The 19,480-nt window shown below is 40.5% G+C and overlaps 1 protein-coding gene across 7 annotated transcripts in view; it reads right to left on the bottom strand.

Moving 5' to 3' along the window:
- The window catches only part of mtmr4 (myotubularin related protein 4), a 148,687-nt gene that overhangs the window by 28,162 nt on the left and 101,045 nt on the right, over window positions 1–19,480 (bottom strand). For all 7 annotated transcript variants that reach the window (XR_009646392.1, XM_060848451.1, XM_060848453.1 and 4 more), the window contains 8 exons: window positions 18,455–18,568; window positions 14,633–14,814; window positions 12,370–12,498; window positions 8,365–8,476; window positions 3,622–3,817; window positions 1,773–1,958; window positions 552–722; window positions 38–189 (listed from right to left, as the gene is read on the bottom strand). Coding sequence is in view for 6 of the 7 variants with exons in the window: in XM_060848451.1 (XP_060704434.1) it covers window positions 38–189; window positions 552–722; window positions 1,773–1,958; window positions 3,622–3,817; window positions 8,365–8,476; window positions 12,370–12,498; window positions 14,633–14,814; window positions 18,455–18,568 (1,242 nt within the window). In the remaining variant the exon portion in view is untranslated. The remainder of the gene's footprint in view (window positions 1–37; window positions 190–551; window positions 723–1,772; window positions 1,959–3,621; window positions 3,818–8,364; window positions 8,477–12,369; window positions 12,499–14,632; window positions 14,815–18,454; window positions 18,569–19,480) is intronic.

Here is a 19,480-nt window from a genome sequence, read left to right as displayed (position 1 = left end):
ATACAACTGACCAGTATAGTAAACACAGTCTACACACCGGTCCAATGACTTTCCAGTTCGTTCCTCTGCTGCTCCACTTCGGGAAAGGCAGAGATCAGCACTGCCAGCTGGCACACATGGGGATGAAATAGGCAGATACACAGCTGTCCACACATGAAGTGCCCGAACGTGACACACTGGGTGTAAAACCTGTCAAAGGAAATTACAGCTTTTAATTAAAAAAAACATTTTTAGCACAATTTCTCATCTGTCATTGCATAACAGCAATAAAGATTACCATTGACATAAAAGAATCACCCAGTGTGATTCTAAGCCATGTATACTATCCCTGCCTACTCAATGCTGAGATAACTCAGAACAAACTTACTTTTAGGATCATAAAAACAAAGAGCTGGAAATACTCAGTGGGTCAAGCATATCAGTTCTGATGATAGGGCATCACAACCTAAAATGTAAACTCCGTTTCTCTCCATACCTGACTGACTTAGGCTTGTATTTCAACAGTCCAGTTTAGGGTGGCCTTGACTAGGATTGATTTGAATGGTGCTCACCGTTTCGCCACTGGGGATGTATAGGTAGTTCTGGAAGTTTTTATTCCCAGTTCGCAACAGTGACCAGATTGAGCATGTGCGCTTATAGATGTTGCGTGCCTCTCGCTCTCTGCTATTGTTACAAAGGAATGTTCCATACAGACATGAATATGTATGTTGCACCAGCTTTACCTATGGAGAAATAAATAGGACAGTGGGCTCAGGTACAAAATTCCAACAATATATTTCAATATTAATAAATACTTGACCATATATTATCAATTGAGAAATAAATCTGAAGGGTCCATGATCAAACAGCAGGCGAACAAGATTCAAAATGTAAAATGTTATTCGAACTATCGTACCCAAGTTTAGGTTTTGAAACTGCGATGAATGCAGCAAATCTGAAGGAGCAGTCCAAAGGTATCTATTGTTGTGACAGCTTAATAAATAACTAGGTGAAACAAGGATGTTGCTGGATTGTGTATTTGGAACACAGAAAGAAGTTGTAAAGAACAAACTATCACAGTAATATTGAGTGAGACCAAACAAAATCCAGAGAAAAAAATTAAGACTATTAGAGAGACAGTGAACATTAAACAATTTTTTCTTTGCATCTTGCCCACGAATGAGAAAAAAGTTGCTGCATGAGTCTGTCAGATATGGAAATGATTTCTTTGTCTTGGAATTGAGCTTTACAGAGAGCCAAGTATTCTTCTAGGAGATGATCTATAGTTATCAGCATTTTATAAGAGTATAGGCTGCCAAGTTGAATTCATTCCTTACCCCTAATACATGCCTGACGACTTACACTGGATCTCAGTTGGCCAAGCAATACATCAATTTTGAAGTTTAATTTTGGCTTTAACCTCTCAATTTAATCTCCTCCAGGTCCACAATCCTTCACATCTAATTATAGCCTCTTGAGCATCTCCAGTTTAACTGCCCCACCAGTGAACATGCCTTCAGTGATTTAGATTCTCAGCTCAATAATTCCCTCTGTAAATATCAGCAGCTGGCTAACCCTCTTCCTTCCCTTCAGGTAGCTTAAGGCACATTTCTCCATTTAAGCTTTTGGCCATCTGTCCTAAGATTGCTGTATGTAGATTATATATAAATGCTTTTGTGAAAACCTTAGAGATTTTATTAGGTAACAGGTATTAAAGAATTGCAGGTTGGTTTGGATGTAAAAACCGAGTTGTTTACTGATTAAACACAATTCTCATTGCATAGAATACTTACAAGGAATGCATCACTAAACTCAAAGAGACAAGGGAACTGCTTCAAAAGTTGATGAACACAGTCCAGCCACTGCAAAAACACTGGGCACTGCTCACTCAAGTCATCCAGATTTTCAGAGTGGCCACATCGATCACCAAACTTATGACCAAAATCTAGCCACTCTGTTTCCACCAGAACCTGGAATCCCTGTAAATTAAGAAACAGAATTACTGTATTCAAACTCTAGTGGCAGGATGCAATAAAATGACAAAATGTACAATATTGACTTAAAACTTGTATACCACTCATTAGGAAATTAAAGAAAAATAAAATAATTTTGGAGTCACTTCTGATGCTGGGACTTCACTTAAATAGCCATGTCTGTTTCAGATGTTAGCGGATCCACTGACTTTCAATGTTTCAGATTAACAGTGGTTTCCCATTCTATTATTTTCCCTTAGATTCACTGATGGAGTCATGTTTTCACGATCACATTCCCATTTAAAAAAATGTATAAATGCTTTTCTGAAGTCAGAGAGATCATGTTGTCGCTAGTTATTTACAGCATCTTTGTTATGGCGATAACAAATCCTCTGCCTTTATACCACTTTTGTGCTAGATGACAATCACAAATCTAACTCAGTTACTCTGAATGAATGGCATTACTTTAAAATGAATATCTGGACAATAATAACAACAGCTTTATTGTAATAAATGTCATTCCAGTTGCAACACTGTCTATAATTACGATAGATAAGTTACATATCCACATCCAAATTCAACCCATTAACAGGCTGAAAATCTTTGGCTTTATGGATGTGATGTTCCTTTTGTGAAATGGATTTGGGCAACCTCAACCAAATGGAGGATGTTCAGGCCCAAAACGCTAACAGCACTACCTGGCAATGCAAAGGGTCATAGGTTTGCTGGAATGAATGCAAAATATTGCATGGGTGCTATGTTAAGGTGGGCAGTGCAGACGGAGTATCTCTGAGGAACCTGAAGCTCACAAAAAAAAGTGTAAAAAGCAAATTGTGGATTTTATACCAATGAGTCCTAATTCTATGGGTAGCTTTGATCAGCTTTGCTTTTTTAAGTTTATTAACATGTTATACAGATAAAGGTGGCAGTTACATTTATGAAACTTATGCAAATAGCAAACTTAGTTACCTGGTGGCCCAGCCATTAGCGCTGACTTAAATTTAATAAGGATTAACAAAAAGGAGTCTTCTATAAAAAAAAGACTAAGCATCACTAAAATGCAATTTCGTCTAGTTACAGAACTTCAGGACAATGTTTCTAAAGAACAGCACAAATTTTACATTACTTGATGATTATGTCCTTTGATAAGAAGATTGTTGCGGTTTAAATTACTTTCCTAGCTTCAATTTCTTTGCCCTTTTCCTACCTGCCTGGATCAGCTTTGGATGCCTGTTTCATATTAAGCTATTCCCTGTTTTAGTCCTGTTTATGAACTTTTTGTGCTGCCCTGCTCAGGATTCTGAACAAATTATGCAGCAAAAGCAAAATATTGAAGTCCAGTCTCTCAGTTGAAGCTTACTCTCAAACTATTAAAGAGGACAGAAGCATTGTTCATTTCAGTTATTGAATGCATTACTCTTCTTTACATATTGTCTAATTGTCTTTCTTTCAGTCAAGTCAGAGTTCCTGAAATTATCCTAAACACAACATCTTTCACTTTCAAGAGCTTGGTCAGAAGAAATGAAGATGAGCTCTTCAATGGGCTTCAAGCATTCAGCAGACTTGGATTATATCGAGTCAGTTTGGAGCATTCTAAATCATTGCACGGAACATGTAGCAAACTGCATCATAAAGAAATCAACATGATTAAATAAAGACTTGAACATACCTCAATCGTCCTATAATAAGGGTCTAGCAAAATCTTGGCCAGTGCTACTATCTGTGGAGTGCGATCCCATCCATCAGAGCAGTGCACAAGGACTGGCCTGCCTTCCCTGTCCACCACGTTTGCCACCAGTATAGCTGCCTTCAACATCACAGATAAGTGTTGCAGCCACTTGGTGCTCTCCAGAGCTGAAAGCCAACTGTCAACAAAAGACAAAGGAATACATCAATAAGCACAGGGGAAAAAATAAAATCAGCTGTGGTGAATGAATTATTACAGTTAAGCAAAGGTATGTGCAGGAATGTGAAAGGAACAACACTCAGAAATGTCATTAAAGCAAGCACATGAAGAAAGAGGGGACAGTTGATGCCATTAAGAAACCTAACTGATGGTAACCCAACTTTCCAGTTTCCTTTTTCTAAAAGAAAGCGTCAGAGAGAAATCATATCACACCTATGCAGCAAATTAAACACTGATCAAAGCAGTTTGAGTGTGTCCAAACTGTAAGGAACAGTGAGGCAAAATAAAATCTATTACTCCAAATCCACTGCAACATTCTGATTTGCTTGATCATATAGATCCATAGGATAATTTCTGCTGTGCAGATATAAAGGCAAATGACAAGAAAACTTCCAATTGGTACAGAGATGGATGCAGGCAATCTTTTGGAGACTATGCCATGGTTAACGAAAAAAATACCTTGGAATGTCCTCTATTCAATTTGGGGGCACCAAAGTTACTAAAATCAGAGTGAAAGGGCCGTTGCATGCTACACTTTGCTACAAAGGAAAAGAGATTACAGAAACCCTGTACATCATTCCAAGGTATTACGCTTTGTTTCTTAAGTAGAGTTGCATACATTGCGTTAGATTTAGATTGTTTTAGATTCCCTACAGTGTGGAAACAGGCCCTTCAGCCACAAGTCCACATCAACCCTCCAAAGAGCAACCCACACCCTTTCACCTACCCCTGCACCTAACACTACAGGCAATTTAACATGGTCAATTCACCTAACCTACATATCGTTGGATTGTGGAAGGAAACTGGAGCACCTGGAGGAAATCCAGGCAGACACAGGGAGAATGTGCAAACTCCACACAGACAGTTACCCAAGGCAGGAATTGAACCCGGGTCCTGGCACTGTGAGGCAGCAATGCTAACCACTGAGCCACCGTGCCGCCCCAAAATATTCTTTTGTTAGAAGACACTGGAAGCATTGAAGTTGATTCAATGTGGATAAAGAGTGGAGCAGGTCAAGCAGCAGCAGAGGAGGCAATGTTTCAGGTCAGAAACTTTCATCAGGACTGGGGGAGGGGAAGGAGACAATGATTAATTAACCTTTATTAATAGAAGGATGGGGCTGGAGAAAGATGGGTGGGATGGCAATAGGTGAATGCAGGTAGTGATCAGTGGGAAGGATGGAGCAGATAGCTGGGAAGGAAGATGGACAGGTAGGGTCAGGTTAAGGGGGCAGGGTGGGGAGATTTGGAAGCTAGTGAATTCTATATTAAGGCCATATGGTTCTAAGCGTTCAAGGTGGAAGATGAGGTGTTCTATCTCCAGTTTGTGTGTGGCCTTATGTTGACAGTGGAGAACAGACATGTCATTGGGGGAGTTGAAATGGATGGGAACTGAAAGGTGGGGTTAATTGGAGCGTCTGGGCCATAAATGTTCCCTGAACTGCTCTGTGAATTTGCACTCAGTCTCTTCAATGTAGAGGAGACTACATCGGGAGCAATGGATGCAATAAATCAGGTTAGACAAAATGCATGTGAATCTTTGCCGGACTTGGAATAATTCTCTGGGGCCTTGGACAGAGGTGAGTGGGGAGATGTGGGTCAGGTTTTGCACCTCTTATGGCCATCCTGAGCCTCCTGCGCCGTCAACACAAGGCCACACGCAAACTGGAGGAAGAACACCTCATCTTCTGCCTTGGAATTTATTACCATAGAGTCTTAACATGGCATTCGCCAGCTTCCAAATTTACTCAGCTCCTACCTCAACGCAGGCCCAGCCCTCCCTCTCCACCCCACCCCCTTAACCTGACCCTACATGTCCATCTTCCTTACCACCTATCCATTCCACCCTTCCTCTGATCAATCATAACCACCTTCAAACTGCATCCAGCAATCGCCATCCATCCACCTTTGCCCCACATGTGCTCCCCTCCAGTTATTTTGCAGTTCCCTTCCCCTCCCCAACTCCTGATGAAAGGTTCTGACCTGACACATCAACTCCCCTCCTCCTATGTTGCTGCTTGACCTGCTGTGCCTTATCCAGCTCCCCCTTTTGTGTAGGTCCGTTAGCTCAAATGATTAGAGCGTGGTGCTAATACGCCAAGGTCGTGAGTTCAATCCTGACACTGACCAGGTGTATCACTGGTGTTCACAAGTGGCAGGTTCGCACTTGCAGGGCCTGTGCTTGTCGTTGCTTTTCTCGGGGCAGTGTGGTGGCTCAGTGGTTCGCACTGCTGCCTCATAGCACCTGGGACCCAGGTTCAATTCCCAACTCTGGCAACTGCAACTGGACTTTCCACATTCTCCCCGTGTCTGCGTGGGTTTCCTCCAGGTGCTCCAATTTCTTCCCACAATCCAAAGATGTGCATGTCAGGTGAATTGGCTATGCTAAATCGCCCATAGTGTTAGATGCATTAGTCAGGGGTAAATATAGGAGGGGGGAATGGGTCTTGTGTGGAGACTTGTTGCGCTGAAGGGCCCATTTCCACTTTGTCAGGAATCTAATCTAATCTTTATCCACTCTGATCTCCAGCATCTGCAGTTCTAACTATCTCCATGTTGATTCAATGCGCCAAGTATCACTCGCCACTGCTGACTCTTCAGCATTAGGACTACAAAGGCAGTTTTTCCAATAATAACTTTCAAGGGAGAAACTACAGAAGTCAAGGGTACAAAAGTACCAAAGATGGTGACCAGCCGCCAGAAGACATTGCAGACACTGGCTTGCTCTTTCAGGATACATTTCGGGGGCCAATATCATTCATTTTAAGGGGTTTGAAACTATGGATTCAGCTGACAGTTCCAGAAACCTCAGCTGTCTCTTGTAAAAGAGAATCATCCCTTTCATGGAGGAGGAAACAAAAACAAAGAGAGATAAGACTGTTTTCCCTATGTCAGAGAGTCTTCAAGGAGAGGCATGAACAACAACTGCAGTCACAGTCAGAAGAAACTTCTCCTTGTCTAGACAGTCGCATCACTTCAGGCATGCAGAAGCAAAACTGCTGACTAGTTCAGTCACCAATGGAAGTAAGTGAAATTGATGAGCTGCATTACGTATATACACAAAACATCAACATGTGACGTACTCCCTTGAGATGTTTTACCCAGGGATCGAAGTTTACAGCTTTAAAATAACGTGGAATGCCTTTGACAGAGCTTAGATTAGAGCATCTAAGATCTTGAACAGCTCACAATTCAACAACGATCGTTGAAGTCTAATTAAATAAAAATAGAAAAGTCCACTTCTTGGCAGTGACACAATGCAATCAAATTTTAGAGACTACAAAAGCAAAACTTGACGCATGTTTCCAGGAATTAATTGCAGAGATAGCCAATATTCCCTTGCAATTGGTACAACATACTGAAGGAGGCGACTGTCTCGGGTTTTTGGAGATGGCCAAAACCCAAACATCACTGTGCACTATTAGCTGATGAAACTTTTCACTTGCAATTGAGTGACGATCTTATACTTAAAAAAGACACTCCTCAGAAGGAAAGGAATTCAGGTTTGCAGAAGACTACCAGTGTGACAGAGTGTTCGGGATGAAGTTCATCTGCAGTACAAAGATGACCTTCTGAAAAAACATCTGAGAGTAAATTAAATTGGGCATTATGCCTGCAGATCACACCGGTTTTCAGAAAACTGTGTAGACCCTGATCCACAAGTATCTTTCCTCAATGACAATGATGCACTTTTATTTGAGGGAGTTACAGAAACACTCTTAGCTGCAGTACAATGTTCATTCCTGTGCTCACCCTCCCAGACAATAAGTCTGACCATGCATCCCGTATGCCCTACTGAAAGCTGAGAATTCTGCTGGAGATTAATGTCTTCAATCAGAGACTTATGGAGGGTGGATGGGGGTAGCTGGGCAAGTGGAATAAAGAGTCAACTGCACATGTTTAAATGCTAGCTGTTAAATGGGATACAATAAAGGAACTTCGGCAAAATATAAAGGGAATTGTATCATTACTCTCAGGATTGCTACTGAGCAGGTACAAAAGAAACTATGTCATCGTGACACCAGATCTCACAGAAATGAAGGCCAATTCTATTAGGTTGCAGCAGCATGTCCCCTTTTACTGTGCTTTGTAAATAGTTATGTTTAATAAAGTCTGTTAAAGTTCACTCAAAAGTAGTTATCACATTCCTACTAACACAAAACAAATATATCCATTTACAACTCCCTACACACAAATTCCTTCCTTAAGATCTTCTTTCCATTGACCCTTCCTCATTCCTTAAAAACGCACCTTTTAATAAGATTTTTCATCAGTTTTGTTTACCATTCATTTTTCTTTCTCCCTGTGGAAGACTTTTATTTCTACAAAAAAGATGCTAAGAAATTAACCATTCATATGTATATACACAATTCAGTCAGCACATGCTTTATAAAACTGCATACATATAGTCTAAGATTGTATGTTCTGAAGAGAACAAGTAATGAGATCGGTAGATATGTAACTTCGTCCCTGAAACTGCTTACACTGGTAGAAATATGGCACTCACTTTCCAGGATCTGGCATCTGACTGCAGACAGCTCGGAGTGAATGGAAGCTGTTCCTGATTGAGTGAATGTTTGCCATTCCCATAAACATCACTTCACAGTTTGGATAATATTCTGCAGTAAATACAAGAGTCAGAAAATCAGGGTGGAGTAGGTAGCAACATTGGTGGTACTGTCGAGGATTCAGGGAGCATTTACACATTGCCAAGGTCTACAGAAAAAAGCCTAGCCAAATCGCGCTCCTCCAATTAATAGGTTACACGGATCACAAAATTGCAGTTCACAAAGATAAGTAGAGGCAAAGGAATTATTCAGCCCAACAAGTTTACTCTCTCGTGAAAGCCTATTATCTTGATAAGCGCAGCACCTAATGGCTGTTCAAGTGATTGGTTTACTCCAGAAGTGCTCATCAATATGTGAACAAGCTGAACCTGATACAAAGCTTGGATAACTAGCTTGCCATGTTAAACACAGTCTCCCCAGAAAGCTGGTATCCAATGCTAGTGTATCACAATATAGGACAAGGAAAATAATCATCAATTCCTGTCATAATTTTACAGGTAAGACCCATATGAATGATCTTAATTCATCCAACCAGAATGATCCTAAAGACCCTTCATTGAAGTATTCAATTGGTTATTAAATGATCATAATTAATTGGCTTCCAATACTGAATTGGTGAGACAATTCTGTGATCTGATCGGTCTGTGAGAGAAACCAGCGATTCGATTTTCGCCTTCTTTTCAAAGTCATAACTTATTACTCAACTCCCATCATTTCAAGTAAGTTTAGTGTTGCAACAAATCTATGGATTTCAAGGCACTAAATATAATGATTGCGCCAAACAAGACAACATCAAACATCTTAAAATGTCTTTTCACATTTCATTCATGCCCAATTCCCCAGGCCAAATCTAATATCAAAAATCCAATATAGCCAAAGGAATAATGTATGCTAACATCTATCCCCTGAAAGATGCAGTCCCTCTGATTCATGGCACTCTGAAGTAAAAATCATACATTCAAGTTTATACCCTGCCTTCTAAGAAATGCTTCAAAACTAAAACCAATAAAAATATTAAATTTATATCAATGCAATTCACTTAATATGTGCTAACAAACAACTCAGAATATAGATTTCTTTCTTTTGGATCCTATGCTTCAAACAGCAATCCCAGGAGCTGGTGCTATCTAAAAGATATGACGTGTCCTAAATTTCTGAACGGCTTCTGTATTGTTTGTTAAGTAACATGTTTTCTGCTGCTATACATCAACAAAACATGCTTTCTGAGCTGCCCTTTTAGTACATCACCTTGGCTTCAAAGGAGAACACAGAGCACATAAATACTTGTTGGATTTGTTTAATTTTTAAAACCACAATCAATGATAGCTTCATTACTGAAAGTAACTTTTAAATGGTTTAAAATTAATCAATCTTCATTATACATGGCACTTTCAGGAAGATGACTCTTAATGCAAGGTTTGTAGCTCAGGTTGAGGTTTAGGGTGTAGGTTTGCTCGCTGAGCTGTAGGTTTGATATCCAGACGTTTCATTACCTGGCTAGGTAACATCATCAGTGGCGACCTCCAAGTGAAGCGAAGCTGTTGTCTCCTGCTTTCTATTTATATCTTTCTCCTGGATGGGGTTCCTGGGGTTTGTGGTGATGTCATTTCCTGTTCGTTTTCTGAGGGGTTGATAGATGGCATCTAGATCTATGTGCTTGTTTATGGCTTTGTGGTTGGAGTGCCAGGTCTCTAGGAATTCCCTGGCATGTCTTTGCTTAGCCTGTCCCAGGATAGGTGTGTTGTCCCAGTCGAAATGGTGGTTTTTTTTCATCCGTGAGTAGGGCTATGAGGGAGAGGGGGTCGTGTCTTTTTGTGACTAGCTGGTATTCGTGTATCCTGGTGGCTAACTTTCTTCCTGTTTGTCCTACGAAGTGTTTGTGGCAGTCCTTGCATGGAATTTTATAGATGACATTGGTTTTGTCCATGGGTTGTACTGGGTCTTTTAAGTTTGTTAGTTTTTGTTTGAGTGTGTTGGTGGGTTTGTGTGCTACTAGGATTCCGAGGGGTCTTAGTAGTCTGGCTGTCATTTCTGAAACTTCTTTGATGTATGGTAAGGTGGTTAGGGTTTCTGGCTGTGTTTTGTCTGCTTGTCTTGGTTTGTTCTTGAGGAATCTGCGCATTTTGTTTTTTGAGAGTAGAAAGAAATGACAAGGGAGAATTACAAACCTGCATATACAGAAAACCAAACACTGACCAAATACTTAACTACACCAGCAACCATCCCAACACACACAAACGCAGCTGTATCAGAACACTATTCCAATGAGCCATCACACACTGCAGCACAGACGAACTTCAAAAAACAGAGAACCACCTAGACGACGTATTCAAGAAGAACGGATACTCAAAAAACACAATGCGCAGATTCCTCAAGAACAAACCATGACAAGCAGACCAAACACAGCCAGAAACCCTAACTACCTTACCATACATCAAAGACTTTATAAAGCTCTGGTTAGGCCCCATTTACAGTACGGTGTCCAGTTTTGGTCCCCACACCTCAAGAAGGACATACTGGCACTGGAACGTGTCCAGCGGAGATTCACACGGATGATCCCTAGAATGGTAGGTCTAACATATGAGGAACGGCTGAGGATCCTGGGATTGTATTCATTGGAGTTTAGAAGATTAAGGGGAGACTTAATAGAGACGTACAAGATAATACATGGCTTGGAAAGGGTGGACGCTAGGAAATTGTTTCCATTAGGCGAGGAGACTAGGACCCGTGGACACAACCTTAGAATTAGAGGGGATCAATTCAGAACAGAAATGCGGAGACATTTCTTCAGCCAGAGGTTGGTGGGCCTGTGGAATTCATTGCCACGGAGTGCAGTGGAGGCCGGGACGCTAAATGTCTTCAAGGCAGAGATTGATAGATTCTTGTTGTCTCGAGGAATTAAGGGCTACGGGGAGAACGCTGGTAAGTGGAGTTGAAATGCCCATCAGCCATGATTGAATGGCAGCGTGGACTCGATGGGCCGAATGGCCTTACTTCCACTCCTATGTCTTATGGTCTCAAGTTTCAGAAATAACAGCCAGACTACTAAGACCCCTCGGAATCCTGGTAGCACACAAACCCATCAACACTCTCAAACAAAAACTAACAAACTTAAAAGACCCAGTACAACCCATGGACAAAACCAATGTCATCTATAAAATTCCATGCAAGGACTGCCACAAACACTTCGTAGGACAAACAGGAAGAAAGTTAGCCACCAGGATACACAAACACCAGCTAGCCATAAAAAGACACGACCCCCTCTCCCTCATAGCCCTACACACGGATGAAAAAAAACCCACCATTTCGACTGGGGCAACTCATCTGTCCTGAGACAGGCTAGGCAAAGACATGCCAGAGAATTCCTAGAGGCCTGGCACTCCAACCACAAAGCCATAAACGAACACATAGATCTAGATGCCATCTATCAACCCCTCAGAAAATGAACAGGAAATGACATCACCACAAACCCCAGGAACCCCATCCAGGAGAAAGATATAAATAGAAAGCAGGAGACAACAGCTTCGCTTCACTTGGAGGTCGCCACTGATGATGTTACCTAGCCAGGTAATGAAACGTCTGGATATCAAACGTACAGCTCAGCGAGCAAACCTACACCCTAATGACTCTTAATGTTATCTATTGATAACTGCAGTTTAAGGATTTAGAAGTTTGATCTACTAACCTTAGACAGATGAACAAATTGACCGGAAAGTTCCTATAAATTGTGACATGCACACTAAGCTTCCCCTAGGTTTCCCCTTCTGAGGAATTACATCCTGAGCATGCCTACGCTAGTCTTTATCCTTACTGTCCATGTAGGCAAACAAAAACTCTCCTACCATATTCTGCTTAAAGCTTGATCAGTATAAATTAATGGAGCAAAGGATTTGAGGTATATCTCAGGATCAGGAGCACAAGCTGAGTTAACACATAATGCATACCTTCACACTCACAACCTCCACCCTTTGCTCGGTTGGCTACAGCGGCAGTGTATGATCTTGCATCCAAAATAAGCAATTTCTGTGGGGCCCCTCCACCCTCTGCCACAGATCCTGAGGATATGGATGAATCTAGAAGAGATTGTTACATTTTAATTTCTAACTTCATTCCAGCGATCAATTTGATCCTTAGTGGACAGTAACATCAGCTAGCATTTCCAACTATAACCTATAACACACAAATAATTCCACCATTAGAAATTAAACAGACTTCACAAGGAGAATTATGGCAAGCCAGTAGGCTCAAAAGCAGCAATATGTTCTATTTGCAAGAAACACTGCAGAAATTTGTCAAAGATCCTTAGACAGCACCTTACAAATTCATGACCAATTCCATGTAGAAGGACAAGGGCAGTAGCTACATGGGAACACTACCAGCTACAAAGTTCCCCTCCAAGCCCCTCAACTTCCTGACTTGGAAATACATCACTGTTCCTTCATGTCATTAGGTCAAAATCCTGAAACTTCCTCCCTAATGGCATTGTGGGTCTACCTATCACATATAAACTGCAGCAGTTCAAGGTGGCATCTTGTCACCATCTTCTCAAGGACAACCACAACATACACATCCCACAAGTTAATTTAAAAAAAAGACATACTTGCTGCTTTGACTCTCTACTTCAAATTCTGACAAAATGGTCAGTTAAAAAAATCTGCTGAAGATTAGAGTCTTCTGCCCTCCATCCACAGTGGTGTATCAGAAGGACCCCACACCTGAACTGACTGAGTTCAGACTGACATGCTGGTCTTCCAAGGTCAAAGACCGAAAGTAGTTTTAGTTAAAGGTAACTGATCGGCAGCAATCTTTAGTAGTAAACATTTGAAAATCAGCAGATTCTGAGATCTCTGAGCAGGGGAGATTTAGTTTGATCTCATGAAGTAGCCTAAGAACTTTTCAAGAGCAAGCTGGGGTCCCAAGGGACAAAGTCCAAGAAGTGTAATTCTAAAATTGCAATTTCTGGCATTTTTAAATATGGATTGCAAACCTGACAGAACTGATCCCATTTGTTGCTTTTTCAGAAATCCACTTAAACTCACGGAACATAGGAAATTGGAACAGAAGAAATAATCCCAGTCTGTCAAATTTGCTCCGCCATTCAGTGAGATATTGGCTGATCTTTCACCTTAACATCATTTCCCACATCATTCCCATATCCTTTCACATCTTTAATATTTGGAAATATGTCAAATTCTGTCTTCGACATGCTTAATCACTGAGGCTCCACAGCCCTTTGGGGTAGGTAACTCCAAGGACTCACCCTCTGAGTGAAGGAATTCCTGCTTAGTCCTAAATGGCCAATTGATCACTTGTTCTGAGAACATAAACTCTAGTTCCAAAATGCCCCTGCAGCCAGAACAAACAGCTTGGCTGCATCTAACCTGTCAATCCTTGTAACATGAGTTCCACACACTGGTGCTCTTAATCTTTTCTTTTTTCAAAGGATCAAGCTGCCTCTATTTCTTTCCTCAATCCTTGTTGGCAACAGACTATCCACCAGATGGAAGTTGGGAAGAATCCTGGGAGTATAGCTTTACAATAATACATCACCTTTCCGGATCTGACAAAAGTTAGTGGTGGCTGATTGCTTCAGCTATCCCTCCTTTCCTGCAACAAATATCTGTTATCCTCAATGATGTAGCTGGGATATATTCCACATTGTGGAAGATCATGATTATGAAGCAGTATTCCATTAGTAAACAGCACCACGTTTTGGTTCATTAAATCTGAAATACATCTATATTACTTCCTTTCTTTACATTTATTTAAATTCCACTTAGGACTTCCTATGCCTCTGCAGGTGGAAAAGGAGATACTTTGTAGGTCTCACCCCAGTACAATTGCTTAAATTTTGATGTCATCATCTTATGGGACCAAAAGTTTGAATAATTGTGGACTTATAAGCTAGTGCTGCATGTTCTATTATTCATTTTGCACCTGTAGCCTTTAAGTATATGAGGAAAATCCTACTTTCTAGCTATGTAATGCCATCTACAGGGGAGGATATGTATCAACATTGTTGCAAAGAACAAGATTCACTGGGCTGTCTCTACAGAGCACCGAGGTTAATTGACATTAAATGACTACTTTGAAGAGGTGCAGGAAGGTAGCTATGAATTGGCATAAGGAGATACAAAGCAATCTGGGACATAAATTGCTCAGGTTTCTCAATTAGGCATAAGGTAGGTTCCTAGTCTGCAATCTCACCGAAGTCAGTGTCGGACAAACTATTTCCCTCATTTCTGCTCTTTCCACTCAGTTTTCCTCGGTCTAAAATGCAGGCTTTAGCAATGGATGTCACCAAATATTCATCATCTGCGTTCCTCCAGCCCCACCAACTGATTTCAGGCTGACTGCAACGTGATATCACAGCACCATTCCGCAGGTGCCTGAAGAGAAAAAAAAAATGAAGTTTTAGTATGTGGAGACATTGCAAACAGGTGCACCAGAAAGATATGAAATACTTCAGATAATTTTCCATTCAAAACATTCAGCACAAGTCTCACACACATGCAATTGCGTAGAGCATAGAACAGTACAGGCCCTTCGGCCCTCAACAGCACTCCTTGGGCAGCTCAACAAGAATGCACAACATGATAATGCATTTCGATAACTGGCAATAGCAGCATCGCACCTGCAACTGAATGTAAACAAAAACTTAACTTTTAAATCCAGAATTTTGGAAACTGTGAATGGACTATGGCTATCAGTTTTTCTACTTCCACGGGAGCCTCACCAACAAATCTGTGTACATTGAATAACTGTGCACATGTAATTTTCTGTTTTTATTCAAGTGAATTAAAAATCATGGGTTGAAAACAGAAAATGTAGCCGAGAGTACTTGTATTTCAAACTTATCCACCAAATATTTGAAGATATCCTCCACAGCCTTTTGTTCCTTCGCTCCCTTTTTAAAAGTTCTCTCTCACACGGAAACACTTGTTGCGGTGTTGTTGCACAGATGCTAGCTAGCTTCTGTACTGCGCTTAAGTGGTCATGACATACAAATATTGGGTTAGGAGCAGATGTAGGCAATTTGGCAGTGAGTCTATTCAGACATTCAGAAAGTTCGTGGGTGACCTGATCCCATCTATCCTTGACAAGCTTTGATTCCTTGCCTACTGAAAATCTACCTAGCCTTGTCTTAAGATTATTCAATGAACTGCCTTCTGAGGCCAAGAATTCCAAAGCTGGACAACCCTCAGGAAAAACAAATTCTCATCTCTGCCCTAAAAGAGCGACCCCTAACTTTAAAACAGTGTTTCCAAGTTCTTTTCTGTGCTAAATCCAGAATTTTGGAAACTGTGAACGGACTATGACTATCAGTATTTTGGCATCTATGTCTTAGTATTGGAGCTTCACCAATAAAGCTGTGTATATTGAATAACTGTGCACATGTCATTTTCTGTTACGATGTGGGGATATCTGCTATGGGCTGGAGAAGAGCTTGCAGCAGAAACAGCAGGATACAGTGGTTTGGCCATTCTTAATGAATAAACAAATATTTGGTAACAAGCAAATTCATGAAATGGGAAATTATTTAAGGAATATTGGTTTCAGCAATAAGCTGCAACACAAACAACCAAAGCAACTGTTGTCTTTGGCTTCTGTCACTGAAATTACACAATGTCAGTTTATTCTTCTTTTACAGTCTTTTAGAACTAGCATACCCTTCAACCACCAAAAACTATTTCTCTTTACATTGTTTACATATTACACACTTAACCACAGGACCTCATCGATAACACTTTTTTAATCTACATATAATTTTCAATAAGGTCACTAGTCAGGGCTCAGCAGCACAAATATGCATTATTTTTGTTAATGCTCGCTCAGAAAGACTAAGGTCATGCATGGTGTAGAAGTGTGGCGATTAGGATGTACAGTTGGGATGCTTGAATCTGTTAAGCTCAATACTAAATTAAGCAATGCTTTTACTCCATGGATAAAGATGGATTAGGGTTAGGATTTGAGATGCATTGAAGGGGCTGTGTGCACTGGGTTATTGTACATGTTCAGTATTTTCTATGTTTTCTGGGTCCTGTTCTTAGAATATATTTAAAAAAACAATAGGTTTTAATCACCTTTTCTCAAACATGAGAGACAAAACTGAACACTAAGCATCATAGCATTGTCATAATGAAGTTCATTTCCAATACTGACCTGTTTAAACAAACTTTGGGCATTTTATAAGCAGCTAAAAAGGATTCTACAAGGTCTACGCCAGGTTGTTGCAAAAGGTGTTTTTAACTATGTGTCTTCCTCATGATTTATTTCACAATTGTTAGCCATTAGATTAAAATATGAACCATTTTATTTACAAGTTATTAATTTAGTTTATGGACCTTGGTATTTGAACCATTATAGAAAGGTTGTAATTTAGCAAGAGCGGTAAAGTAGACTCCTTTCCAGGAATTTATCTTGGCAGGCAGAAACATAGGAGTGAATCTTACACTTGTTTGAACAAGTGTCAAATTGCAGGGTTTCTTTGAGAATTTGTCATAGTGAGGCCTACTGACTTCTCTCATCCTATTTTGCAAAAGTTACTTCCATAATTTCTAACCATGACTCTATGACAGCTTTCACAGTCTATTCCACCTCAACTTCCTGTGAGGAGTTCCAAGAACAACTTGCCTTTCAGAAGATATCAGGATTTACCACACCTCTTGCGCCCACCATCATCTTTCAAAGCTTGTTGCACACTCAGGCAAACACTGTCTGTCTGGAGTGGTCTTACATTGTTTCTGCCATTTGCCTAGGACATCACATAAAGGGGGAAATCATGGTCCTGCTTTGTGGGCAGGGTCATGGAGGTCTTAGATGGGGTGGTGCCAAATTGGAACTTGCTCTTCCCCAGAACTAGCAGTAGAAGCATCAGCACAAAACTGAGTCAGCCTGATCCAAATACCAGAATTAAAGCAGTCTCAGCTATCTAAAGGAATGAATAGCACTGCAAAAATGTCAATGTCCTTCTTCACTCCTCCTGTGCAGATGCCACCATCTTCTGTCCAATAGCTCATTCTATCTCTGCTACTGAACCCAGCTACATCAAGGCATATTTTCACTATTGCCTGTAGCATGACCCCCACTCACTCTCATCAACCCCAACCATTTGCTCTACATGCTTTTTGCACTGCCTACGAACTCATTCAGAACACTTCCACACTTGTACCACTCACTTTCACAGCCCTTAATACCTGTTGTGTTTCATTCCAGGAGGAAACAGACCACAATGAGGCGTGTGTTGGAGGTGCCAGTGCTACACTGGGGTGGACAAAGTTAAAAAACACACACCACCAGGTTAAAGTCCAATAGGTCTATTTGGAAGCACTAGCTTTCGAGGTGCTGCCTCTTTCAGCTTTTATTCTTTATAAGCATCATCTCTTGACTCTGCCTGCCCCAACAGGTCTGGGCTAGTATTACAGGCTGTTCTTGACTTATTTGAGGAGAAACTGACTCAAAATTAAATCAACTGTTCATATTTTGATTGAACAAGTAAGGCAAATAAATTTAAAAACTATGATAATAGGACAGAATAATACTGTAAACTGTGCAGTATTTGAGGTATATAATATCTGCCAGTTTATAAAGAGTACCACTTCATAAAGTGCTGCTTAAATCGTGGTTTGTTGTAATAGTATTCATAACTCAGACATTTGTACATTGGGGACTGCATGCAGTCTTTTCTTAAAAAAAGATACTGAGGGAGAAATGTTATCACAATACTTGGAGAGCTCATTACTCTTCATATAGACAGATTAAACATTTGGCTTAAATGTATTCTAGAACCATCAACTTCTAAACAAACTTTTAAATTTTATTAGCGACTTGTAAGGTCCATAAGGAAGGCAGTTGTCAGTTTTGTTATTTAATTATCTTTTGGAGACTGTCAACAAATAGAACTCATTAATAACATGATGTAGGAAACTGATAAATCCAACTAATTCGGTCATTTTGGAATATAAATGCATTCAAACAGAGTTCTTTACAGGTAATATAGAAGTCATAATTAACATTTAAGATGTTCACCTGTAAACGACTACAGGAATCCTTTTCCAAGATCTGAAGGTCCCTACACTTTCCAATTCTTTATCCGTGATCCACACTGGAACTAACAGTTTTTGGGGATAACTAGCACACAACCTGCAAATTGAATACAACAACGAATTAGATGGGTTTGTTTCAACACGGCCTTATGCTTGAAATATAGACAATAAATGATCAATCTGAAGACACAAAACAAATTTATAAGTTCCAACATTTGTTAAACCGCACTGCAATTTGGTCCACAACATTGCAAATGAAACAGTGAACACTGTGTCTATGCATTACATCCACCATAATTCCAGAGTAAATGCTTACGTAATGTTACCCACATTATATATTTTTAGCATTCCATATGTACACTACGTACTTTGGGACTTCAGTTCCCCTGTATAAATGTCATCTTCAAAGTTAGTGAGAAGATTTTTAGCTCAGATGCTCGTTGTTGTGGTTCTGTTCGCTGAGCTGGGAATTTGTGTTGCAGACATTTCGTCCCCTGTCTAGGTGACATCCTCAGTGCTTGGGATCATTAGCAAAACCAATGTAGTGTACAAAATCCCAGGCAAGGGTTGCACAAAATATTACATAGGACAAACAGGAAGACAGCTAACAATCCGCATCCATGAACGCCAACTAGCCACAAAACGACATGACCAGCTATCCTTAGGAGCCACACACGTAGATGACAAGCAACATGAATTCGACTGGGACAACACTATTATTATAGGACAAGCCAAACAGAGAACAGCCAGGGAATTCCTAGAGGCATGGCACTCATCCACAGATTCAATCAATAAGCACATCAACCTGGACCCAATATACCGACCACTGCAACGGACAGCTGGAACTGACAACCGGAAGCGGCAGATTCAAACCACTATAAATGCCGGAGGAAAGATCACAGAAGCGCTTCACAAGAGGCTCCCAAGCACTGAGGATGTCACCTAGACAGGGGACGAAATGTCTGTAACACAAATTTCTAGCTCGGCGAACAGAACCACAACAATAAAT

Source organism: Hemiscyllium ocellatum, chromosome 31 (assembly GCF_020745735.1).
Source record: "Hemiscyllium ocellatum isolate sHemOce1 chromosome 31, sHemOce1.pat.X.cur, whole genome shotgun sequence".
Lineage (NCBI taxonomy): Eukaryota > Metazoa > Chordata > Chondrichthyes > Orectolobiformes > Hemiscylliidae > Hemiscyllium > Hemiscyllium ocellatum.
The sequence above is the reverse complement of the archived record's forward strand: the minus strand, read 5'-3'. Positions and strand labels throughout refer to the sequence as shown.